Consider the following 26,278-nt stretch of genomic DNA (forward strand, 5'->3'; position numbering starts at 1 on the left):
TGTGTGTGTATATTTATATTTGTAATCCTTTTATATACGCAGGGTGCTAAAGCACTAAGTGCCATAAATTTGAGTAAGAAAAGAAATTATAGATTATTTTATGTCAAATAACATTTCATGAAGTACATTCTTTTTTAGTAAAATTCTTTGATAATAGTATGCGATTTTTAAAATTCGCTATTTAGGTTGATCATGTACTAAAACCTTTGACTCGCGCACCAATTATGTGTTAAATAGTGAGACTTTGTTGAATAATGAAGGAGCAATTTTAGTCGGCTAAGGTCAAATCGCATCTGATAGCTTCCTTTGACGTAGAGAGGATCTTCCACGATTAGTAAGCCGGATTTCCATTTCCTGTAAACTCCGACAATCGATTTTCCTAACTCCGAGATTTCTATGATTAAAAAGATGCATATCGTAGACCGTTTTCCATCAAAGAGGGTAAATGATTGTGAATGAAGATAATTAAATACATTATTATTTAATATCATTGATTATGCCTCCCCGATAAATTTTAAAAATAATTTGCAAATATTTTTTTTAACAAAAGTTTCTTCAAAAACTCATTTTCAAGCTCATCATTTAGTTTATCATTTTTTATTTATTAAATACGATAGTTAAACTTTATAAATTGAATACATATTAAAATAAAGTTGTAATTATAATTGACAAGCAAATGAGATATCTTTGTAGTTTGATGTTCTATTAATAAAAAAGAGCTGATCTTTTTATTCTTTTGCTAAAAATCTAGATTATAAAAGAATTACTTTAAAACTATTTTTTGTGATATGATGACAAAATGTACATTAACATTGCATTATTTGATATTACATTAACATTTATTAATATCTAACTTATATCAGTAATGCCCAAATTACGATTTATTTTATAGTTATCTTCACAACACGATTACATTTCAAACATTGTTAAATTTAAGAAAAATCTTTATAATTCTTTCTTAAAAAGATATCAAAGTAATGCAGAATGTTTAAAGAAATAATATAATTAAATTAAGATAATCTAGTTACTATTAAGTTTTAATTTGTAAAACATTACTTTATTTTAATCACCTCATTTAACAGAAAAGAAATTTTTTAAATATATATTTTAGATTTATAAGTTTATTTAAAATTAAATTTAAAAACAATTTGGGCGTCACTAATTTACAAAATTATGAAGAAAGATGTCACATATCGCATGAGATTTAAAGTTTTTCAGTTGTATAATCAAATCCTATGAGAAATTTCAACTCCACATTGCAATGGACATCTGTCCATCTCCTTTAATAAAAAATTTGAATAATCGATAATTACAATCCAAGGAATTATCTTGATACGAGATTGGTTACAGGATGTTGAGAAATTAACACGTTTGCTAAGATTAGATTATTCTTATACATAATGATGCTTTTCGTAGGAATTATTTTGATTCTTTGGTTAAGAAAATTTCGTAAATTTACAAAATGCATTTGTAAATGTAAATAATTTTATAATTTTGAATAAAATCAATGAAGAATTATAAACTCATTTTTAATCAATTTTTGAAAAGTGAAATGATACACGAAATACACCTTAGTCTGTAGAATCAATTAATTTGATTAAATAATAAAAATTTGATTAATCATAAAAAACAATTTTACTAAAATAAACTTTGATTTGAAAATAAATATCCTAATTATAAAACAAAAGAAGTAATCTACCAGATGGAATCTACTGAATTATGTTTCAAATAAAACAGATTCTATTTGTGGAAAATAGATATTAAGATACTAAGAATAAAATGAACAAAATGAGAAGAAAGAAGCGATAGATCAAAAGCGTATTACATAAAAAGTGTCTACAAGCTGGACGTAATCTCGAAAACGTTAATACATTGTCATTTCCTTTCGTCATTTCCTGTGCCGGAACTTTCTCGTTCTGTAAAGTAAGACATAAAAAACATGTTTGTTACATGTTTATACTTGCTTATAAGTGCTACTCATTAAAAAGAAAATTCTTTTATTGTTATTATATATTGCTTTTATTGCTTTTATTGCTATTATATATCAGATTGAATATATATGCATATATGCATATATGATCTCAATATAAATATATAGCAACTTTTATGTTTATCAATTACTCTCAATTATTAATGCAACTATTTAAGAATATTTAAAATATATAATTTGTTATTTAAATTAATTACAATTTGTTGTATTGTAATATAACTAATAGAAAAAAATATTCTTTACTTTTACATTACAAGTATATTTAAAAAATTTTTACATTTATGTATATTTTAATAAAAGCACTTTAAACGCTTTTAGAGAAGAATGTAAATTGCAAAATTTACGATTTATAATTAGAAGCATTAACTTAAAAATATTAAGGAGCATAATAAAACTTCATTTATTATACATCCTATTTCATTCTATTTTATGCAAAATATAATTTTTTAAATATTTTATACAATACGTTTCAAAATTAACATAATAAAAAAAGATACTAGTTTTGATATGTATGTCTTAATTAATGTCATGCAGTACGTATTTTGTATGATATTTTGTATGATATATAATAAGTATTTTGTGTGATATTTTATTTTTATCAGTAATTTTCCTAGCACTTCCCGGCATTATAAATGTTATTTTCTCTTTCATTTTTCTATATAGCAAGAAACACTGTGGAATTAATTTTTTTGATTTCGATTCGGGGCAAATTTTAACCATTTTTATATATCCTCTTTTAAAATTTAAATTTCTGAATAATAAATTAAAAATGAGAAGCAGATAGATGAAAAATATGAGCATTATAAATTACACTTGCAATAAATACAGAGTCAGTAAATAATTGTTACGTTTTTTGTTTGCAAAACTATCTTTTATTACTGTGCAAGATTTATTATTTTCTTTGCGCAAATAAAAAATAAGAAATTAAAAAACAAATCAGAGAATATATTTTTTTATACATTAATACTTTAAAATGTTAAATACCTCGAGGAAATGCATGTTCAATCTTTCCATCTTTTTGTTCTTGTTTTCTGTAACGCAACATAGAATGATGTAAAATTGGAAACAGGCGAATTGGTAAATCGATTTTGTTCAATTATTACTCACTCGATAGTTCGATCCGATGAAGTATTTTTGCCGTGATAACACAGTCTTAGCAACCCGATGGATCTTGTTTCTTCTTCCTCCATTTCAATCACTAAGACATATATGTAGCAAATATATTAGAACATGAGAAAAGTGCTATTATTCATATTTTATTATTTAAAACTAAATTTATTTAAACAAAATTTTGTATAAGTCAAGTTTCCAATATAATTAAAAAAGATTTGGAAAATAATCTATAAATTCATTTCAAATTAAAATGCGTTTATACAAATAATATAGATATTGTATAATTATGTATATAATATGTAAATATATGAATGTATTTTTTGTGCATATTTTATGATTCGTCCTTCGTATTTAACATAAGAATGAAATATTTTAAAGATTTGCAGATTAGATTTTATTATCTTCACACAAGTTCTCTGCATCAAGAATATCCCAAAAAGAAAGAAAGAATTCCCAATCACATGGTGATAACGTTACAACGCTTAAAAGTGGGTGATTTGCTGCACTGGATTATCTGATCCGATAGATGTAATAGTATTACATCTAATAGGAAGAAACAAGTATTTTTAGGCAGAAATGTTACTAAGAATTTCTATCATTAAATTAGCACTTTAAATAATAAATTGTCATTAATGAAAAATAAAAATTAAATTAAACAGGACTAAATATAAATTATATATAATTATATATATAAATTATAAAATTCGGTTGTTGAATCACCAAAAAAATAAAGATGTCAATTATTTCCAATGTGTTTTAAAAAATAGTTCTTTATTATTAAATAATTTTTTATTCAACATAATGACATTTTGACATGAGAAATACCGAATGAAAATAAGCTTGCAATTAATTAATGAGAATTAATTAATATCGAGAAATGTATCATATCTCAAAATCAAAAGGAAAAGGATATATGTTTCTCCCAGCTGCATTCCAACTCATTAGTAAATTAACAGCATTGATGCTAAAGAAACGTTTTTCAATAAATAAAGTAATTATACTCAATATGGCTTATTTCTGTTTGTAATTAGTCTTTTTAATGGTATTTTTTTTTAAATCTTTATTGTATCTATATTTGAAAATATCTCATATTTTTAATTAATGTTTAGGAATGTTTTTTATTTTAAATTTAACCAATTTTATATTTTTAATGAAATCGGCAAAAAACTAAAAAAAAATTATAACGTTTAAACAGATCATATTGGGTATAGTTATCTTGTTATTGGCTTATATGCCATACTGGGATTTTCAATTTATTAATCAATAAGCAACGGTTATATAGCTAATGCGATAATGGAAACTCTATGAAATACTTGTATTTACAATCATCTTTATTGCAAATACTGATAGTACAACTATCAATTTAATATTTTAAGGGTTTTCAATATCATAATATAATATGCATCAGATAAAGTAATGATTACTTATTTTTTTTAAGAGTAATAGTATATATTTTGTAAATTGTTATATTATGGATTTTAATTTGCCAAAAGTACATTTTATCATAACAGATTGTATATAAATATCCTGGATATCTTATAAATTAATTAAGCTACCTAATTAGGCTATGTTATTTCTTCGGATAACCGAAGATAGAATTTATATATTTTTCTAGGTATTTTATGTTTGACATATTACGATGGAATCATGTCTTCGATAATGATGCACTACATTATTGATCTTTAAAGATATAAAGATCTTTAAAGATATTCTCATTGGAGAAAAAAATTGTCCGTTGGCTGAATATTTAGTTCGCATATTTCAGAAAATATTCATGTTAAAAATAGCTTTGCAGATTAATCTTTATATTTACCTGAAGTTACTCGCTGAGGCTGACAACCGCTGAGAGTCGATTGTCTTCTAATCTGCAAGTCATTTCCTCTCAGAGAGAGATAAACAGTAATGATTTTACCCAAGACGAATCTTACCTGAGTAAAAAAGAAATATAAAACTCTTATACATTTCCTTTTTTTATAATAAAATGTATCCTCTAATACATGCCTTTAAAAAAAGATAAATTTTTGCAGTTTCCTTGTATTATATTATTATAATAAAGATATAAATTTTCTTACATTATTTTAGCTTGCTGTTTATTATTTGTCTTTGTTATACAAATAAATAATTAATTTTATTTTAATTTATCTTAATTCTTTGTTATGCAAATCCTCTGACTATTTTCGTCGAATTAATTTTTAATTTTTTCACTATTAAAAACTTACGGAATAAATGGAAACACAATTAGTTGTTATATTTGTTTCTAAATTTTTATTTTAAATATTAGAATATTAAAATTAACAATATTGTAAAAAAAACATTTAAATCTGTAATTATTAAATCTATACTTTTTACCTGATTTAATAAATGTCAATTATAAAAACAATCAAAAAATTAAATAATTAACCTAATAATTAATTAATAATCTAATAATAAATATATTACCTAGTAAATCAAATTACTTATAAGATAATATTAATATTAATCTCAAATGTGCAAGACAGTGTATTTAAATGGAATTGACTTACCTCGCCGTTAAGAAAGCAGTAGAGCGTGGCGATGAAGAGTCCTTGAAATGATCGCAGAAAATGTGTGGAATAGGACCACACGGCAAATTTGTTAACATTATCCAACGGGGCTTTGATCATAAAGAGCACATTAGTGATGCCCAATAATGGCAAAAGTACCACAGTTGCCCTTACAGCCTTTCTACGTGCAACAAAAAAAATCATCTCTAACCAGATTTACTTTTTATTACGACGTTATGTATGTCAGTTTTTAACCAGTTATATTTTAACAATATAAACCAAATAACAAATCTCACACAGAAGTTCTTGTTAAACAAAGACTTTTTATCAAACGTTCAAAAAATTCAATTTAAAACTTTCTAAGATAAGTAATAAAACGAAATATTAAAAACGTTATGCAAAAAGCAACACTAATGACCATTTGCAATGCGGAAATAAAATATGATTTTATTTACCTTAGAAAAGTGTGAAAATCTGAGATAACGAACAAAAAACTAATTAATCCTTTTGTGAAAAATTAAAGACACTTCTGTGACACTTTTGTGAAAAGTTAAAGATTCTACAATTTCAAATACGTCTGACATCTTTTTTTGATCTTTTTGCAGAAATAGTAATTTACTTTTTATTTGCGTACTTACAAGACTTGTTCAATCTCGCTTGTATGACTTTGCCGCAGCTTTATTACGAGCACTCTTATAATGTTCAGCAAAAATAAGAAATTGAGCTGAAAAAAAATAACGAGTAAAACAAATACGATTAAATTATAACTATTTATCAAAAGTTTAAAATTTACTTTTTAAATGCAAATTGTAATACATATTGTATTTTTTTATGAGTCAATGGTCATACAATAACACGTTTTTTTTTTTTAGAGAGAATTGATTATTCCTCAGCTTAAGTATAATTTCAGCTTTAATTTCAGTATTCATTAAATTATAAAAAAAGATATTAATAGAAGAATATTCGTGATTACTTATAAATCTACAAACTGTGGTATTTATATATATATATATAATATAAAATATATATTATGAAATTAATTAATTTATTTTATTTTTTTTAAATGACTATTAAAATATTACAATAAATATCTCACCAATATCACTGCAAATCTGGGTCCTTCGAGGATCCAAAAGTAGGACGACAAGTTGTATCCTGACCAGCATCTGAGAAATCTAATATTTCAATATATGTAATATATCTATATGCAAAGCATACTGTTAAAAAAATTTAACAGAATTTTATTTTGTGACTTAGAGACGCAATTTTAAGAAAATAAAAATTTTTGTTAATATTATTTGATAATTAAAGATATTAAAAATGATTTACAAAATTCTACACACTTTCAACAATTATTTGTAGTTGTTTTATGTAGCAACAAATTATTTTGTAGCTTAAAGATAGAAAACTATACGGTTGTTGAAAAATAAAAATTTTTGTTAATATTATTTAATAATTAAAAATATTTAAGATGATTTATAAAATTCTGCACCATTTTAACAATAAATATTATTTATAGTTTACCTTGATTTTGGATGATAATAAAACGCCATAACGATAGCCCAAGCTGAAGTCATCAGCACTGGACATCCCCATCCAACAAATCGATATATTCGATAATGAGATGTTTCTTGAAAAACCGTCACTATAAAGTCATAGTCATCGAAATGCAATAATATAATAATTTTTAAGTCTAAAATTAATATGATAAAATTAATATGTTTTTAAATTAAATTATATATCAACAAATAATTTCTTTATTAGATTTTATCTTATTATTCTATTATTGGTATTTCTTTTTGGAAATACCGCTGCCTTAAAAATCGCGCATTCCACATTCGTAAAATATAACACAATTAATGCATCTCGTGTTTCTCACTTTTTTTCGAATGTTTTTTTAAACTTTTTTCGAAAGAAACTTGTACTCTGCATGTTACATTTTTAACGAGATTAACACAACTTTCGTGCCAGACGTATGTAAAAAAAATATATTCTGTCTTCGAATACATACCAGTCACTATGTTGTGCAGAAATAAACCTTCTATGAACATCCACATGAACATTGCAGTTTTAACATATTCAAGCAACACATAGCTAGCCTCGCACAGCACCGGCTATAAGAAAAACAAAATGTAGCGCTTTTACTGCGAAGTGAGTTTGCATGCAAAGTGAATAATTAATGTCTGAATTTAATGAGTGATCGAGTCGATGTTTTAATAAAATCACATCTGCGGATTTCGCAAACAGATTCTGTCTTCATTAAAATGCGGATTTACAATGAGATTGTTTTCGTCTCATAATTACATTAATAAATAATACGGTGGGAACGAAGAGAGAGAGAGAGAGAGAGACATATAACAATGTATTAGATCACCGTAAGAAGATTGAGGAAATAATCGCGGCATTGCTCCTTTTCTCTTTTGTGGAGTTATAAAAGTGAAATAATGTTATTGTATCTTACGGTATTTCCTATTCCCCGTTGCATACCATGCGGCTTCCTACGATAGATTGCGATGTCTACGTACAACATTAATCTTATTAGCACTTGCACGATCATGGCGACGAAGAGATTCTTGTGAATCCTTGTTCTTGTATTTCGTAACGATCTAGGAAATTTAATACAAAGTTATTTAGCATTCACTTTAACTAGACGTTTAAAACCTAAATTTACATAAAGCAATAGAATTCTGATAGCTGTACGCCAGATGCTTTATGCGATTACATTTCACTGCATTAAAATTTAGATATTGTTAATTATGAAACATATTACAACATATAAATATATGTACGTAATTGTATCAATTCATTAAACTGTATCAATTTATTGAAATTAGATGTTTATCAAACTATTTTAGAGAAACAGTAGGTTTAACACAATAATGTATTGTTTCTCTAATAGAAATATCATAAATAAATTATATTTGTGCTATATTCAAATTAATTGAGATTTCTGAATGCTTCTATTTTTCTATTCTATAAAATTAACATTAACTTCTATTTCAAAATTTTAATTAATAAAATTGTGGATAAATATTAATATAATTTAAATATTATAATTTCGTTAAAAATATTAAAACTGATATTTTGACAATTTAAATATAAATGTAACAATAATAGTTTCAATAAGCTCCTTTTCAAAGATTTATCCAACTTTATTCATCTTTGAAATAAAATTTGTTACTTTTGTAACTAAAAGGAAATTCGTTACTTCTTTAGACATATATATTTAGGATAAGTCTTAAACAGAAAAGTCATTAAAGCAGGATTTCATGACAAAGATGCCGATGAGTTTTATCGTGTTGGAAATTGAGTTACTTTTACAGTTTTACAGAAAAAAGACGCGCTAAAAGTGTCCGATTACGCTATTTGAATTGGGTTTTTACGCAATTAAAATACGCGAAATTACTTTTTAAAACACTCACCTAAATCGACAAAAAATTACCAGGGAAGCGAGTAAAGCCACCAGAGATATGCTAAGACCAACAAACTCCAGAATACGGGTTTTCTCGGCTATTTCCATTTTCATCTGAAAAAAGAAATGAGACAATCAAGACCGATGATTTGTTCGTGCTTTGATATGATGACGAAATATTTGCATTTCATCGATATCTTTTATCTTTTGCAGAATTCTTTACAAGAGATATAAATAAATATGTAAACAAATATGAATATCTATAACACAAAAATGATATTTTATCTATATAACATTGTTCAATAAAAATAGCATTTTTCGAGTTAGTTTATTTTTTTGTAAATTAAGTCAAAATTAATGGTCCATAAAATTAATGTGTACATACACAAATAAATTATTTAAATTAACTAAGTTTAAGTTCAATTTTAAATTAAAACATTAAGAATTTTCAATTTAACTTAGTTATTTTAAAATAGATTTACTTTTAAATTCAAATAGTTACTTTTTAAAATATATTAACTTCAATCTTTTAGTGTTTTTCAAGTTAAAATATTTTATCCTATTTCGTAATGTTTTATTGTTTAAAAAAATTTTTTTTTAAATATTCAAGTTTAGTAATATTCAAGTTTAATTTAATTTAAAAATTTGCATATTGCGACCTGTCAAAGAGATCATGTTTGATGAAACTTACTTCGCCCTCGACGTTATTGTTATAGACTCTATAATGAAGCCATAGCATTTCTGGCGTTAAGCATGTGGTATAATTCGCCCAGCCGATGAGCGAATCCTCGTTTGTGCCGTTCTGTGCCTCCCAACGTCCATTGTAACCACATTTTTTCTCCACAGATTCTGAAAAAATATGCGAGATACAAAAAAAAATTCAAAATTCAATACCAGAAATGTCCTCAATCATATTTTCAGTTTATTAGTCTTTAATAAGCAAATTATAATGTTAAATATTCAACATATATATGCATATAATATATAATAATATATATTTGAGTACGTTTAAATTATTATTGTTGAATATATTATTGTTGAAAATATCAGATAATCATCAATCTTTTAGATTAATATCAGAGTATTTCTATTGTTTTCATAGTTTATTGATAATAGCAAAGTGTTTTGATATTTTGAAAAAAGGAATCACTGATGCAAGAAATAATCGATAATTCATAATCTCAATATTGTATTCCCTACCGTAAAATACATTTTCAATAAATTTGTCTCCAATAAAGATATTACGTCCGATCTACCCACCCCAATTTTATTGCCAATTTTAGTGCTAAATCTATGTGTCTTTCATCTCGCATTTTGTATTAATAGATGACAAGATCTTGTCAATATCAGGTTCAAAATCAAATTGTATTGAATCTAAAATACTTTCATATTAAATTTTCTTATTAAAATATACTATAGCATGAATAAAACGAACGCTGCATTCGATGGACATTCCGCGTCCATCCGAAAATTAAAGAGAATATGAGGGAGATTTTTATGTAGAATTTGCTATCATTTTCCTTAGCTTGGAAAATTAAAGGGCGATTCACGGTCGTTTTTCATACTTGGAATACTTGTATCATTCAACACGTTGCACGTATCCATGTAATGAGGTGATGTTATTTGAAAATCATTTTCCGATGACTAGACAAGTCGAATTACATCCGCGCTACGATTTTAGCTTTTTATTATAAGACTTCACCAATTTTATTATAAGACTTCACCTTGTATCGAGAAACTTGAAACGTAAAAAGACTTCTCTCGTTTCTATTTCTATATATTCAGATTCATATTGTCAGTCATAAGAATTTTTTTAAGGCAATCAAATTTTGAAATCGGAAAAGTGCCAAGATATAGACATACACACCTTATGTTTTTCTTTGATTTTATTTTTCTAAAAGAAGAAATAAAGATGAAAATATTTTTAAAAAAATATAGGAAGAAAGAAAATAAAAATTACAAGACAATTGATGCAATAAAAAGTTATATTAAACTTTTCAATTTTATAATTAAATATTAAATACATTTAATAATACGGTAAAATATAAAAAAAACATTAATTTTGTTAATAAATTCTAGTGCAAAATATTTTATCAAAAAATTTTTATCAAATAATTTAATTATTCTTTTTATGTTATGTGATTTGTGCCACATTTTGGAGATCTTGTTGATTAATTTAAAATCAAATTTTTTAATGTGTATTAAATTTCTCACAATTTCATTTATCATAATTTTACAATTAAAAAGAATAGAATATTCCTGTTTACAAAATAATTATTTTTTGTAAATAAAAAAGCGAAAGTTGTTTGTTTCATATACACAATATAAATGATTTGATCCTTTCTTTTATAGCGCGCCGATAGCTATAATTTTTAATATAGCCACATCCTTGATCGACTCGATTTCTTGAAAGATATGATGGAACATTTAGTGGATAAAAGGGTATGCTTTATATACTATCGAGAGAAAGAAATATATAATGTAATATAACGACAATTTATGAAATTCATCTTACTGCTTCTTGCAAAGAGTCGTGAATGCAATCAACAAACACGATTAAAATGTCTAAAAAAATACTTTTAACTAATATATCGAGATATATCGAGATAAAAAAATCCCTCTTATTATCTTGTAGTATGAAAGATGCAATCCGAATAATTTTACTTAATCGTGTGTAATATAAAATATTTCGAATAAAAATCATCTATTTCCAGTAATATTTTTAAATTACTTGCATAAATACTAAATAATATACAAAGTGTTTCGTAATAACCGTATCGCTTCTCGTCAATGAGTTATACTGAATAGAAAAATTTTTTATTATAAAAGATTTTCTCATTTCAATAATTAATAAATTATTAATAATTAATAATTAATAAATTATTAATTTATAAAAATCCACGAATGTATGTTCATTCTTAAATTTTAATAAATTATTATTTCATGAATTACTTCAAAATTCGTAAAATAATATAGGTCTTTTAGTTAGTTTAACCCACTCTACCCACGAGATATAATATTATTACAAGACCTTTACTACTATTATTACTAAACCTTACTATTATTACTAAATCTTTTATATTAAAATAATGTGAAGTTAATTATTGTTTCATTTTTAATATGAATAAATAAATGTTCCCTGAAAATTTTCAAAATATTCCTGAAATACATTTTTCAATATAATTTGATATTTTCGAATAATGTAATGCGAAGATCTTCGAGGAGTTCTTGTGACGAACGGTCCTCGACAAGAAACAAATGTATCTGCATATCGTTATATCGTCGCCTCTTAAAAATTTATTTCAACTTTTAAAATACGCGATTGCATCTGCACATTGAAAATGCGATTCTTTTATCACGATTTTACTTGAAATTAATAATCGCTTAGTACTTATCGCAATATGATTTATAGTGCATAATACTGCAGCGATGGCAAAATCCTTTTAAATATTACACGGAAATATTACATGATGTATTTTAGCGCGTCATTCACTGCTGTAATTCTAATAAAAAACATCGTGTTTTCATAATTTTTCTATAAATATTTTATTTATGAATTATTTAAGATTGTATATCTTATTTTTCACAATATATATAATTAATGCAAGGAATATAATTTCTTTACAATATGCTATATTTACATTTTAATATAATAATTCATATCATAATTTTTTATATAAAATATTAAAATATTAAACTATAAAATTATTTGTAATAATTTAAAAATCACAGTTAAAATTTATCTGATTATAACATTTGCAAAAATATGTTGCTGTACTTTAAATTTATTCTGTTTTCTATTAAAGAGGAAGTACTGTTGCGATCCAATTTCGTTTTCAATCTTCATTTTTAAAGTTTTGAAACTATGTGATTTAATTAAATGTTTAAACTCTAAAACTTTATATAATAAAGCAATAATAAAGCAAATAATAAAGCAAATAATAAAGCAAATTAATTCATTCTTTAAGATTTCAAATACTTTTCACAGATTTTTGAGAATTACTTTAAATCTAATCTTTAAAGATAATTTTTTATAAATCTAAGTTGTTTTAGTTTAATTTATAAAAATCTTTATGCATATGATATTGAGAATCGGTAATGTATGTTATACAAATTATTTAATTAAAAAAATAGCAGATAAAATATAGAAAAAAAAGAATTACATTATTTTTTATTAAATTACATTATTCTTCATGTATGTACCTAATATATAAGTTAATATAAAAGGTCATGTATTTTATCTTTTTATTGTATTTTTAGATAAAATATTTTAAAGGTTTGTATCATTAAAAAAAATCTTCTTCATAAAAATTAAAGTTTTGTTTATTCATAATTTTTGAAATTCAAATATTTTGCAATAGGTAAATATATAAATTAATTGATATGTAAATTAAATTAAAATTTTTGTGTAAAATTGTTTTTATAATTATTGCAAATTATATATTGTTTCTTAATAATATTTATATTTTCAAACAATTTTTATGTAAAACATATAAGGAAGGAGAATTTTAAGAATATTTTTTGACTGAGAAATCAGCTTCACAAGTACATGTTTTAATAAACGAGTACAAAGATAAAAGATAAAAGGATAACTAAAAATATAATAAAAAGAGATGAAGAAATATTTTGAGCTTTATCTTTCACATATTAAATTCCTATGCTAAAATTTACTTTTGTCTTTTCTAAAAAAAATGATTCTTGTAACATAGTCTATTTTTATAATGTTACAGAACCTGCGTTCAATTATTCGTTATCGATTCATATAACATTAAAGATTATCAAGAAGATTGAAAACTTATATGCTGTATATAATTAAATTTCATTTACTTACTGGTCGTATCGAATCCGTCTACGAAAGGGCATCGCTGTTTTACTGTGGTAGAAGCTTTCGTTGGCGGCCAACAAAGCAATGAATCCCATACTGGATTACACCAAAGTTCTATAAAATAGGAAGAAGCAACGGAATGATTCCTGCAATGGAGATAACACTAGTGCAGCTAATATCAAGTTACATGTATAACAAGCTGACATTAAAAGAAAATTATTAATAAATTGAAATTTTAAATATGCAAATAAAAAAAAGTTTTTTTTTTTAAATTAATTTTAAACAAGTTTTATAGAATACAATATATAATTAAATAATACGATCTATTTTAATAGTTGCATTTTGTTTATCTATTTTATATGGGTGATTATAAAAATTAATGCTTTAAATATTTTTTCATGTATGTGTGTATATATATATATATATATATATATATATATATAATTCAATTGGAAAATTATATAAAATTAAATTAAATTTTTAAAAATATAACTAAATTATATCAATTACATTAAATTAAATCCGTATGATATAAAATGTTTTAATTTATTATAATATACTATAATATAATATATAATTAAAATACAATATAATAATATAATAATATAATATAATAATATAATAAAATATAATATAATATTTAAAATAATATAATAAGTAATTCTTTTACAAAATTTTTTCTATCCAGAAAACGCATTTGCCGAATTATAAGGATGTAAAAATGATAAAAAATAATCTCGTTTACAAGAAATTTTTTTTATGTATACTTTATGTATACATAAATAAAAAAATTTTATAAATAAGAACACAAACGTTATATTGAATTGCATTTGAACAGACAAAATGTAACAAATAAAAAATGTATCACTTGTTTTTAACGTAGATATGGATGCGATGCAAAAAAATGAAGTTTAACATGAAGTTTAAAAAATCGTACCTCCGTACGGAGTCACGAAATGTTTGTACTGAATATTACAGAATTCTCGAGTGTTGTTGCCGTTGGCATTCAGACCGTCCATTTTTCTTCTAATAGTCCATTTTTGCGTGTCTCTACATCGTCGTTCCAGTGCTTGTCACGTTAACGTGCATCGCTCTGTAAATAAGCTTTTCTATCTATTTTTTTTCCTTCACTCATCGCAGTACTTCCATTTTCTTTTCAAATAAAGGAGAAAAATCCGGGGTGTAAATTATAAATTATATTCATTTTTTTACTGAGAAAAATATCATTTGAAGTATCTTTGTTTCACTTTTCCATTGAATATTTAGAGGCAAAAGATGTTTCATGAGCGTATAATGTGAAAACTCCGCGTTAAAATGATGTTGTTAATGTATCAACGAGACCAGTGCATCTATCTATATCTATTACTAATAAAAAATAAAAAAATGTAATAGTTTTTGAACAAGATATGATATTCTATATTAAAGCTGAGATTTGAATTTTTTACTAAGAATATCTAGTATCTTTATTATCTGTAATAAAAAATGAGTTTTCTAATTATTCAATTTATGCAGTCAATAAATTATAAATCATATATTATATGTATCGAGAAAGTATATAAATACATGTAGTTAAGCATTTAATGGAGCTATATTCTAAAATTAAATTTTTTTTATAATTTATATTTTACGTCAGTAATAACAAATATTAATATTGATGCATTTTTTTAAATTAAATGTTAAATTTTTTTGCGAATAAAATAAAAGCTTAAAATTTAAATAAAAGCTTAAAAGTTAGTGTTCGTGTTATCATGCTGATATTCGCGGCCCTGTTAAGCTTTCAAGTGAAAGAGGTCAAGCTGAAAATTAACACTTCTCCAATAGAGTAGCTTAAAAAATTTGGGTGTTGTTTTAAAAATCTATTATATGTGACCTTATTAGTTTTTAAAATATTTTTCTAAGAACAATTTTTGAAAAAATAATTTATTTCAGGTAGTAGATTAATATTTATGTACACATACGTTTATCATATTTATTTATATATTATTTTTTATTCTAAGTTTATGTATATAATTTGATGAAAATCTTGAATAAAATTGTTGTAAAATTAAGTTGATTAAATTGTGCATAAGCTCAAAACTTTCAGAATCTGCTTTTAAAAGAAAGTATAAAAATTTTGGGACATTTTATATTATATATCTAATTATAATTAATAATAATATATTGCTCATAAAAGAAAATAACAAACAAAAGAAAAAATATTTTTTGATACACATATGTGTATAACAAATATATATATATATATAAGAAATAAAAAATTTGTTTAAAAAATTTCTGGGAATAATTCCTGGAAATAGTTGATATATTTATATTAAATATGTTTCTTTGTAACCAATTATAGCTTCAATAATTCTATATCAAATTTCAGTGGTTGATTGAGTTTCCATTTTTTATAATCCATTAAATAAAATCACATCGATTTCAAAAACCTGGATTTTATTTAAAATTCGCATTCAAGATTTCTCATTTAAATAGGACAATTGATTGTGGCGAACGAGCTAGAATAGTAAAGCTAAAATTAAATCTTTTCTAATCTTCAAATCTAATCTACGTGTATAATCAAAGTATATAATCTTGTATATAATCGTTAAAATAAAAATCTCAATTCGCGAATTTTAGAAAAGTAGATAATTTTTGTTTTATAATCTAGATTGAATAAAAAAATTTCGGTCTAAGATTTGTATAAATATATTAAATAAATAATTTTTGTTTTGTTTTGTTGTAAATAATTTGCATAATAATTTATACTATAAACAAACTGTTCAATCTATGTAAAATTTCTTCGAAAATAAGTAAGAACATTCATCTTTTAACAATTTAGAATTATAAATACAGTCATGCGTGAGTAGAGGAATTACAGAAATATCGAAATGTAGGATTGAATAGAATTATATGTGTATACATGCGTATACACGTCAAATTGATTTAGGTCATAAGTTTATTCAGATGTGATGAATCAGAATCCGCAAGCTTTACTCTACAAATATTATTCGCAACCCTGTTTATTCGAGATTTGTATAGAGCTGACAGAACTGAATAAATAGGTACTTGACTATTATCAGAAATATAATATCAGAAATTCTAAGAGTTGCAGTTTAAATTTTTCTAGAATTTTAAAGTTTCAAAATTAACAAGTAATCTCAAATTTTTTAAAAAATTACTGAAGAAATATAGTACATACCACATTTGAATTATCAATTTATTTTAATTGTAGATATTATTATGTTACAAAATCTAACATTCACATAATTATACTAAATTTAATTAACCATATGCATCATTTTACTAATTACTAATTACTAATTAACGTACATTCTCATAAGTTTCATGCAGTACTCAGTTTTCACATCAAACACGTATCAAACGTGTTTAAAATCAAACATTAGGTAATTCATGTCATGTTACTCATTTCCGAAAATTTATGTTGATATTCACAAGTAACATAGCAGGATAAAACATTTTCTTTAAAGATATATATATATATATATATATATATATCTTTACATATATATATATCTTTTATATATATATATATATATATCTTTATATATATATATATATATATTGTGTGTGTGTGTGTGTGTGTGTGTGTGTGTGTGTGTGTGTGTGTGTGTGTGTGTAGTTTAGATATATAGTTTAGATATATAGATCCACAAAGGATATACGAGATGTTTTCAACCATAATAATTAATCCCTAATGCAATTTCGTAATTAAACTTGACCGCGAAGACTCATTAGAGATGAAATTGCTCCTAGAAACTGATAGTACAAATAAATGCATATTCGATCATATTTATTTCGCGTATAAACTGAAATAAATTATCCTTTTCTATTGGCTAAAATAAATAAATTATTGTTAATTGACTCAGTACTGTTAATATTATTGATATTTATTCATGTATCGAATTCCAAACATTTCAGTTTTAAATGTAAATACCTTCTTTTACAAAAGAATAATATTGCATTAATGTAATCAATTTTTCAAGTATGTAAATAATTAGGATATTAATATTATTTAGCAATATAATTAACAATATAGCAATATAATTAATAATAAAGCAAAATTGGTGTTTAACAATAAATTGCACGTTTATTAAATATTATGATAAAATTGTTCTGAATTGATGTGTAAGAAAATTTTTACTCGCAATTTAGTGTTAACAATAAATTAATTGAAGTTAAATATATTTTTTACTCATATTACTAAACTGAATCATAATCAAATAAGTTGCTTCATATGAATTGAAAGAGGTCAATAGATATCTGAGATAGAAAATCCTCCATTGTTAAACCATTGTTTGAACGTTACTATTTAGGTATGAAAGAAATCGAGTCAAACTTTTCCTATCATTTTGCGAAAGGCTAAAAATTAAATAGTAAAAGCGTGATCAAATTTCTTTGTACATCTGTTATTGATTCAATTTCAGATTCAAAATATTTTATCTAAAAATTGTTATTGACAAAATAAATATAATAATTATAAATATAATAATTAATACAACACGTTATAGATAAATTAAAGATAAAGGTGTATTTAATAAAGCAATATTGCTGGTCTATCTTTCTTAGATAAAAAGGAATTTTTTTATATATGTATATAAAATGTAGACAGAAAATAACCATAAATTAATTATAAATCAATCATTAATAATTAATATTCTCATTAATTTTTTTTATATTTTGTCAAGTTTAATTCCACAACACTGCGCCAAATGAGATCTTACTAATATCTTCCCGTTCGTTTTTCCGTCAGTAGTTCAAGCTCGCACTAGTCAGCCCCGGTAATAAACTCTTCCATTCTTCGGAACACTTCAAGCGATATAAAGAATGAATTTTAAGATTCGATCAATATTGTAAAATAAAATTGATATAGAATGATGTATCTTAATTCAACATTCCTAATAAAAAACATATCTAATTTATTAATTTCTGTTACAAAGAAATATTAAAGATGAAATACTTAATTATAATAATTATAACAAAATATAAAATATAAAATGAAATAAATATAATGAAATTTCGTATCAATTTTTGTATTATGATAAAAACACCAAACCAAATAAGACTAAGTAATAAACAATAGATGGGTGAAAATAATTAATTAAAAATAATGATTAACATTCCTTGGAAAAAATTTATTCGAATACACATACTACTTTAAATTTTAAAATAACGTTATTCATTAGAAGAAAAGAATTTAATTTTAAAAATATGATAATCATTTCAGCTGTGACCGAAGTCCGGATATGTTCATAAACTTAAATGAATTATTGAGAGATCGCGTGGTATAATTCGAAATATGCCGTAGAATAATAATCACTTTTTCGAAACAAAAATTTTTAACAACTTCTCAAAGTATCAAAAGATACACAAACGTCTCGAAGGACGCGTGTCGACTGTCTCGCATTTGTGAATCATATCCCGCGTCTACTCGAACCACGGCGCAACCCCTTCTGTCATTGGTCCAATCATTGGTCCAATCCCGTATTACTACCCCTATCGCAGCTTCTTTCGTTCAAAGTCCTTAGAAAAAGCTTCTCTCATGATATTATGCCTTCGGGCGTCTTGTTTCAATATAGTTAATATTATCTAACAGATTATTTCTGTTGAATATGAAAATAAAAATGAAATATTACAGAATTTAAAATTTTACTTGTTTCAACATATTTATGAGAAAAGATCTTTAGATATCAAATAGAATTTGCATTAATTGATATTGTGCTCTTGAAATTTTTTGAAAGGTTTACAGGATCGATTAAATTAAATGGCAACAAAGAAGTAATCTTATAATTTTTAAAGAAGCAATCTTCGTATAACAGAAAAAAGTGTATTTTCGAAACGTATTTTCTCAAATTCATGAGAAATCGCACAAAAAAATATCATGACAATAAGAATCTTAATAGAATTCTTGTACGTACGTCTCGTGTTCGTACAATGATATATATATATATAATGAAGCATCGCCTTGGGGGGATGTACTTCCTTTTATCACGCAAGGAAAGGAAGTGCAGTGAATGCAATATGATTCTACAAATATTTAGCAGTAGAAAGACGCAGCTAAAGATTCTTTTGTTAAATTTAATTAATAAAAACTGAAGAAAAATAAAGAATATCTTATATAAAATTTTTCTAAATTAGATTATTTAAAAATCATTATCTCTTTAAGGTATAACATTGATCTAATTTCTCTGGTCATTTAATTGGTTTATTTTTTTATGTGAAATCCAAAATATTAATAAAGTTCTTTCATATAGAATTAGTGGTAACTTGTAATGTTCTTGTGGTAATGTTCTTGTTATTAATGTTCCGTTAAATATATACATGAGTAGAAATATGCGAAAAATTAATAAATATTTAAAGAAATTTTAAACATTATGATGAAAAAAATATTAACGATTTCTGTATACTTTATACATTATTTTATGTTATTATTTTTTGTTATTTTATCTTTATTATATTATGTCTCGTAGACTCCAAGATTCTTTTTTGAAATCTATAACTAACAAAACAGAACTTTTTTTTTAATTACAATGAAGAATATCAGTTCTTTTTTACTAACAAAACTTTTCCATGAAATCATTATTGTGTGTTTCAGAAAGCAAGAGAAAGATTTGCAATCTCTCCGACTATTAACGAATATATTATAACAAATATTTTATTCAACCTAAAGGGAAGGTAAGAAAGAATTTCTTTCAAGTTGGATCCATTGCAAAACGATACCGATTATACACTTCATACATAAAGTTCAAATGCTACACGTGTCCCATAATTGATGACATTTAAAAATCTTCCTGATATTTAAATTTCTTTATTCTTAACATTTTCGAGAGCTCTAAACGCCTATCATGTACATTAAAAGCGAGAAACGATATTCAATTCAGCTGTGAAATTAGAGGGCAGCCCCTCGTCAATCGCTGAAGTGACATGAAGCGAAGCTTGATATTCCCGTCAATGCCATCGCCGTTATGTCTTACGTAACGAAGGACATGCTCCGACCCAGTGCCTCGATGCACTCATACTCGCCATTGTTAATTAAATAAAATGCACATAGAGACGACGACTTTGATTACAAGTCGTTAATTAATATTCGCAGAATATAATCGCCGTCAGCGATTGCGAGCGGCGCGTTTTCGCTTACGTAACATGCGATAAGACGCGAAAGCACGTGGACTATCGCGGCCACGTGACCGGGCATCGTATATGCCATGGATATTCCCTTCCGTTCGCTCGGCCACGTGAACGCCTTCTCCTCTTCATCGCCTGATAGGATCGCGATGGATGAAGAAATTACGCAACTACTAAAGTTATTCTTGCTGATTTCCATAAAGGAAATGCGCGAGAGTTGTGTGAATTACGTGATGATCGTAATCCTAAAATGTCATACATGAAACTTTGATTCTTAATATAATAAAGATTCAAGCTCAATGCTCAATTATGCGAATAATTATAAATAATATATAAATAACGTTCTGACACAGAACAGAAAAAAAGAATAAACGGAATAATGTCAGGCATCTAATAAGATTTGAAATATTTTTTATGAATAAGAATATTGAAGTATTCAAAACTTTCGAATTACTGTTAAAGATAATACTATTACATTTATAAAAACTTTACGCATTAAATTTCAGAAATAAAAATTAGTTTGTCTTTATTATTTTTAATATATTATTTTTATAGAATCTTATTATTTAAAAATTGCAGATATTTTGTGTAGTGGAAAAAATTGGTTCAATATTAACTAAGAAATATATTTAATGCTACATCAAAATTTACCATAAATGAGAGCAGATGTAAATTGACTGAACTATTCTGACTACTGCCTCAATACATCTTTTTATGGGGTCTGTTTTTTTTAGCTATTCTTTTTTTCTTTTTATTTCTTTTTAGCTAAACTGGCTGACTAGTTCAGAGTTTATCTTTCTTCTTCCAGTGTAAGAAAGAAAGATAAATTAGTACAACCAGTTCAGCCAAAAAGAACAAGCCTATAGTTGACTCTTCTACATGTGGACAGACCTTTTCTCGGAAATAAACAATGGGAAACATAACCTATCTCACAAGCTTTTAAAAATACGATGTCGTGAATATTGTGATGTTTACTAGGAAGATTTCAGTATTTTAAACACAAATATCATATAATTATAGACTATATAATAATTTTTAAATATTTTTGCAAAAAATAATTAAAAAAGAACATCAACAAAAGAAAAGTAAAATAAAGGAGAGAAAATATAAATAGTTATATGTACATATATAATATCGTGTATTATATAGTTATTTTAAAAAGAAAGACTCTTCTTCGTATATGAGAAGAACAAAAACACGAAGAAATTTTGATTATTATTGCAATATCGAATGTCAACGAAAATGCCAGTTTATCAAGAAGCTGAAGTAATTATTTTTCTTTGTTATTAATGTTGATATACAGGATTGATATTTACGAAATTCATCTTAACTTTTTTTATTATTATATATTTATACTCCTGTTATTTATAATTAATCTCACAACTGTTAAGGTGCTCTCATAATGACTGATGTTTTTTCAGCAAATCCAAGCACAAACCATTATTGTTATTCATCCAGGCTCTATGTATCTTCGCATGGGTCGTGCTTCTGACTTAAAACCTATTACATTACTACATGCTGTGGCGAGAAGACGTTTAGCAAATGGAACAAAATATAAGGATACTCTCTTGCCTCCAACTGTAACACTAGTAAGTATTAGAATAAATATATGATAGAATTTTATTGTTATCGCATTTCTATTTGTCATTCTCTTTGATAGACAAAAGAGTTAACACAAGCAATGGAAGAGTCTCGGCTGCAAGTATCACATACTTTACAATCCTGTTTGCAATCTGATGGAAGCCGAAGATATGCGACTCCACCTCAACAGATAGCAGCTTTTAATCGCAGATCTAGTCCGGAAATTTCTTCTCCTGGCAACATGAAATGGATAACGACTGATCGTAATATAATCGTTGGTGATGATATCTTGTCGTTAGATCCTGGAGAAGAAACCAATTTTAATATTCATTTTCCATATAAAAGAGGAGAGCTTAATATACATTCGGGACCAGGTGGCAGCATAACGGCTGTTATGGCAGATTTAAAAACCATCTGGGAATATGTATTGACTGAGAAGCTGGATATTCCTCTTAGAGATCTGAAGCATTATCGCGCAGTGCTCGTTATACCTGATATTTATCACCGACCATATTTAAAAGAATTAACAACGCTCTTGCTGGATGAGATTGGTTTTGGTCGCTGTATTCTACTGCAAGTTAGTTTGTGTGTACCTATAATATATTCATTATATATATTTCTCAGAAAGATAATTCTTATTTTTGTGTTCAAAATGTTATACTCAGTCGTTAACGTAAGGAGTTGTAATTTGAAATTCAAGTTGCAATATTTTTCAAATATCATTTCATCATTGATAGGATCATGTAGGTGCAATGTTTGGAGCAGGATTGGGTTATGCATGTATCGTAGATGTTGGAGCTCAGAAAATATCGGTATCATGCGTGGAAGATGCGATTTCTCACAAGGATACACGTGTGCGTATGGATTATGGTGGTGCAGATGTCACACAGACTTTCTTCTGGCTTTTGCAAAAATCTGCATTTCCGTATAAATCGTGTGATCCTATTAATAAATTAGATGCGCTGCTCTTAGATCAGCTGAAGATAGATTTTTGTCACGTGGATTTAAATGTATGCGGCTCACAAGAAAAAACCTTTGTCGTCGCAAAGCCCAAACAACAAACGGAAACGTATACTATACAAGTATTAAAAATTTTATTTATATTTTTTTAAAAATTAAATAATTATTGCAATATTGAACTTACTCTGAAGTTTATAACAGGTGGGCGATGAATGTTTAATAGCACCTTTAAGCTTATTTCAACCTGAACTATTCAGAATTACTGGAACGCATAATGTTCATGTTCAAAAGCGATCATTAGGAGACCCAGAAGACCCTTATGATGAGAACTATTTAAGAGAAACGAGTGTAAGTGGTCGTTCCTTATTTTAAATGTGATGTTTCTATTTTAATATGTATCCAAGTTCGATTTATTTGCTTTTTTATTTTAGAGACGTGGGATGAAAGAAACTCTGGATCATTCGTCAGAGATACAAGAGGAGACGGCGACTGTACCCGCAGCTGCAGGTGATGATGAGGTCGTAGTTGATGCCGTTGGTGATTCTGCGCCTAGTTTGTCGAATCGTGATTTAGATGCTCCTCGAGATTTTGTAGTCCCACAACAATTATTAGGTCTTGATCAAGCCATATTACAAAGCATCGAGCGATGTTGTTAGTAGAAAAATATTTGTAGTAAACGAGTAGATAATATATTTTGGCATATAGTGTTAATCTCAGTTCTATATAACAGCTAACGAAGATCTCAAGAGAAAAATGTACAGCTGTGTGTTAGTCGTTGGATCGGGTTTGAAGTTTAAAGGTATCGGTATGTGGCTTCGCAACCGAATATCCCTTCAAATTCCTTACATGTATAGGCCCGGTATGTTCTTCTAGACTCTTATTCGATTAATTTCATTATTCCATTCCATAATTCCATAATTCCATTTCGCATTATAATGTGCGAAAAAAATTATGCTTTGCATTTGATTTTTTTTGCAGAACAACTAGATATCATAACACAACCAAAGGATATGGATCCTGGTATGACGACATGGAAAGGTGCAGGAATTCTAAGTTGTTTAGAATCTGCCCAGGAATTATGGATTGCTCGAACCGAATGGCATCGCTGGGGCGTTAGGATTTTAAGGGAAAGATCTCCTTTCTTATGGTAAAAAATATTTATATTATTGTATAATTATGGCTTTAACAAATATCAAATAAAAGTTTCTCTAATTTAATATTACACTTATTGTTAGTGCATTAAAATTACAAGTTATAAAATATTAGATAATTATCAGATCATAATAATTCAGTCATTTTAATCTTAGTTTTGTCATTACGATGATATTGTATTATATCAGCTTCCAATAAAAAATTTATATAATTTAAAGTATTTGGTGTAACATCTATATACATATCATCTCCGCCTTTCATGTAAGCTGACGTTAGTGCCTGAAATCATAATTTATATAATTAACTTTGTAAAAAAAAATATATATATATATAAATATAAACTGAATCGTAGAAAAATGAACATACCGCTAATAATTCTTTGAAACCATCATTGTCTGGAAAAATTTTATCCACCACAACAGACTGCAAGAAGAATATTTCAGTTATTATTTTTTGTTCCGAAATTTATTTTATAAAGTTTATATAATTTTATATTATAAAAGATTTGACAAGTTATATTTTTGCCATAAATACCAGATCATGTTTGACTTGCAGAAATATACGTTTCGTTAAGGCATATTCCTTTTCATATGTTTTATCTTCAAAAGTCTTCACGATATCCAGATAAGATTCTTGCATTTTTTTCAGTCCATCTTCCTTATTTCTCAAACTGTAACGGACATAATGATTAAGAATTATAATAGAATTTTCATACCACCATACTTACTATTTGATATCATTCTGAATATCGGAAAGTTTTTGCTGCAGATTGCTAAGGAGCTCCTGCATATTGTGGATTTCTGCTTCCATCTCAGTTATTACTTCCACACGTATATCAGATGTTCTCAGAATTGGATAATCTTCAGGTTCCACTTGTTGGATTTCTTTTTTCAAACTTTCATAAAACTTGTTCTGTTTCTTTTTCACATCTTCTAATGAACTGGTTGATTTTAGAGAAAAGACTTCATTGTTCGATATTTTATTTATGAGATCTTCGATATTCTTTTTCTGTTCTGCTTTTTTATCTTTCAGTGTATCAAAAGCATCTTCTAATGTGTACTCCATATTCTTGCTTTGAAATATTTATTAAAATAGATTGTTTAATACTGTAAGTAAGATTCGAGATATCAGATATGGAGAATAATAATTTAGTTCTAGTCAGAATCTCAATTGACATGAAATATGTGTCAAATAAATAAGAGGATGATAGGAATCATTTATCGGTTTGAACAATTTTCAGCAAACAACACATACTAGAGAATCAAAAACACTTTAACGAGTTATAATTGTATTAAAATTGTAGCACTTTACAAGTTTTTCGCAATTAAGAATAAATTAAAAAAAAAACCACATGTGACTCACGAACATCACATTGTTACCTATTATCATCTAAAACAGAATTAATACGAAACGGTTATAAACAACATTTGCTTACTTCAACTTTGAGATATTTCTTCCTTGCAATTGAACTTTCTTCTTGTCTTCTTCTCTTTAATATTTCATTCTATATATTTATCTTCTTTTAAGTGCAGAAGGTGCGGTTCACTTGGCGCTACAAATTCTTCGATTAAATGAGGATTAGAGGTTAGGGCTCTGCTGAG

At 25.8% G+C, this 26,278-nt stretch overlaps 3 protein-coding genes across 6 annotated transcripts; 1 reads left to right on the forward strand and 2 right to left on the reverse strand.

Moving 5' to 3' along the window:
* Positions 1-1,219: 1,219 nt before the first annotated feature.
* On the reverse strand, positions 1,220-14,935 carry Pdfr (Pigment-dispersing factor receptor). 2 transcript variants are annotated; one of them, XM_089072899.1, is made up of 14 exons: positions 14,800-14,935; positions 13,869-13,976; positions 9,729-9,886; positions 9,048-9,151; positions 8,087-8,231; positions 7,637-7,739; positions 7,150-7,270; positions 6,722-6,800; positions 6,264-6,349; positions 5,626-5,806; positions 4,917-5,031; positions 3,098-3,188; positions 2,975-3,021; positions 1,220-1,916 (listed from the first exon to the last, which is right to left on the reverse strand). In XM_089072899.1, exons 1-14 carry the CDS (start codon positions 14,879-14,881, stop codon positions 1,876-1,878), a joined length of 1,461 nt encoding a protein of 486 aa, XP_088929025.1. In that variant the 5' UTR covers positions 14,882-14,935; the 3' UTR covers positions 1,220-1,875. The 2 variants fall into 2 exon arrangements, with proteins under 2 accessions (XP_088929025.1, XP_088929024.1); XM_089072898.1 differs by having other exon boundaries at positions 7,150-7,318.
* Positions 14,936-21,875: 6,940 nt separating this feature from the next.
* Arp8 (Actin-related protein 8) lies at positions 21,876-26,225 on the forward strand. 3 transcript variants are annotated; one of them, XM_089072896.1, is made up of 9 exons: positions 21,925-22,250; positions 22,406-22,573; positions 22,645-23,142; positions 23,303-23,647; positions 23,727-23,873; positions 23,957-24,176; positions 24,256-24,384; positions 24,504-24,672; positions 26,210-26,225. In XM_089072896.1, coding segments are annotated over exons 1-9 (1,713 nt in total). In that variant the 5' UTR covers positions 21,925-22,214; the 3' UTR covers positions 26,211-26,225. The 3 variants fall into 3 exon arrangements, with proteins under 3 accessions (XP_011633677.2, XP_011633676.2, XP_088929022.1); XM_011635375.3 differs by lacking the exon at positions 26,210-26,225 and having other exon boundaries at positions 21,876-22,250; positions 24,256-24,330; positions 24,504-24,897; XM_011635374.3 differs by lacking the exon at positions 26,210-26,225 and having other exon boundaries at positions 21,877-22,250; positions 24,504-24,897.
* LOC105424891 (uncharacterized) lies at positions 24,664-26,254 on the reverse strand. The gene is made up of 5 exons (XM_011635376.2): positions 26,113-26,254; positions 25,405-25,783; positions 25,212-25,347; positions 25,044-25,100; positions 24,664-24,956 (listed from the first exon to the last, which is right to left on the reverse strand). The coding sequence occupies exons 2-5, from the start codon at positions 25,740-25,742 to the stop codon at positions 24,804-24,806; spliced, it is 684 nt and encodes a 227-aa protein (XP_011633678.2). The 5' UTR covers positions 25,743-25,783; positions 26,113-26,254; the 3' UTR covers positions 24,664-24,803.
* Positions 26,255-26,278: the final 24 nt, after the last annotated feature.

Source organism: Pogonomyrmex barbatus, unplaced genomic scaffold (assembly GCF_055798465.1).
Source record: "Pogonomyrmex barbatus isolate J1 unplaced genomic scaffold, ASM5579846v1 scaffold14, whole genome shotgun sequence".
NCBI lineage: Eukaryota > Metazoa > Arthropoda > Insecta > Hymenoptera > Formicidae > Pogonomyrmex > Pogonomyrmex barbatus.

Coding starts and splice junctions, on each gene's coding strand:
- Arp8 (XM_011635374.3), top strand. CDS start 22,215: ATGTCAACGAAAATGCCAGTTTATCAAGAAGCTGAA. Junction 23,143..23,302: donor GTCGCTGTATTCTACTGCAA/GTTAGTTTGTGT, acceptor CATCATTGATAG/GATCATGTAGGTGCAATGTT. Junction 23,874..23,956: donor ACTATTTAAGAGAAACGAGT/GTAAGTGGTCGT, acceptor TTTTTATTTTAG/AGACGTGGGATGAAAGAAAC.
- Pdfr (XM_089072898.1), bottom strand. CDS start 14,881: ATGGACGGTCTGAATGCCAACGGCAACAACACTCGAGAATTCTGTAAT. Junction 9,152..9,728: donor ACAATAACGTCGAGGGCGAA/GTAAGTTTCATC, acceptor TTCTTTTTTCAG/ATGAAAATGGAAATAGCCGA. Junction 1,917..2,974: donor TGAACATGCATTTCCTCGAG/GTATTTAACATT, acceptor CTTACTTTACAG/AACGAGAAAGTTCCGGCACA.
- LOC105424891 (XM_011635376.2), bottom strand. CDS start 25,742: ATGGAGTACACATTAGAAGATGCTTTTGATACACTGAAAGATAAAAAA. Junction 25,348..25,404: donor ATTCAGAATGATATCAAATA/GTAAGTATGGTG, acceptor TGTCCGTTACAG/TTTGAGAAATAAGGAAGATG. Junction 24,957..25,043: donor GTTTCAAAGAATTATTAGCG/GTATGTTCATTT, acceptor TTATGATTTCAG/GCACTAACGTCAGCTTACAT.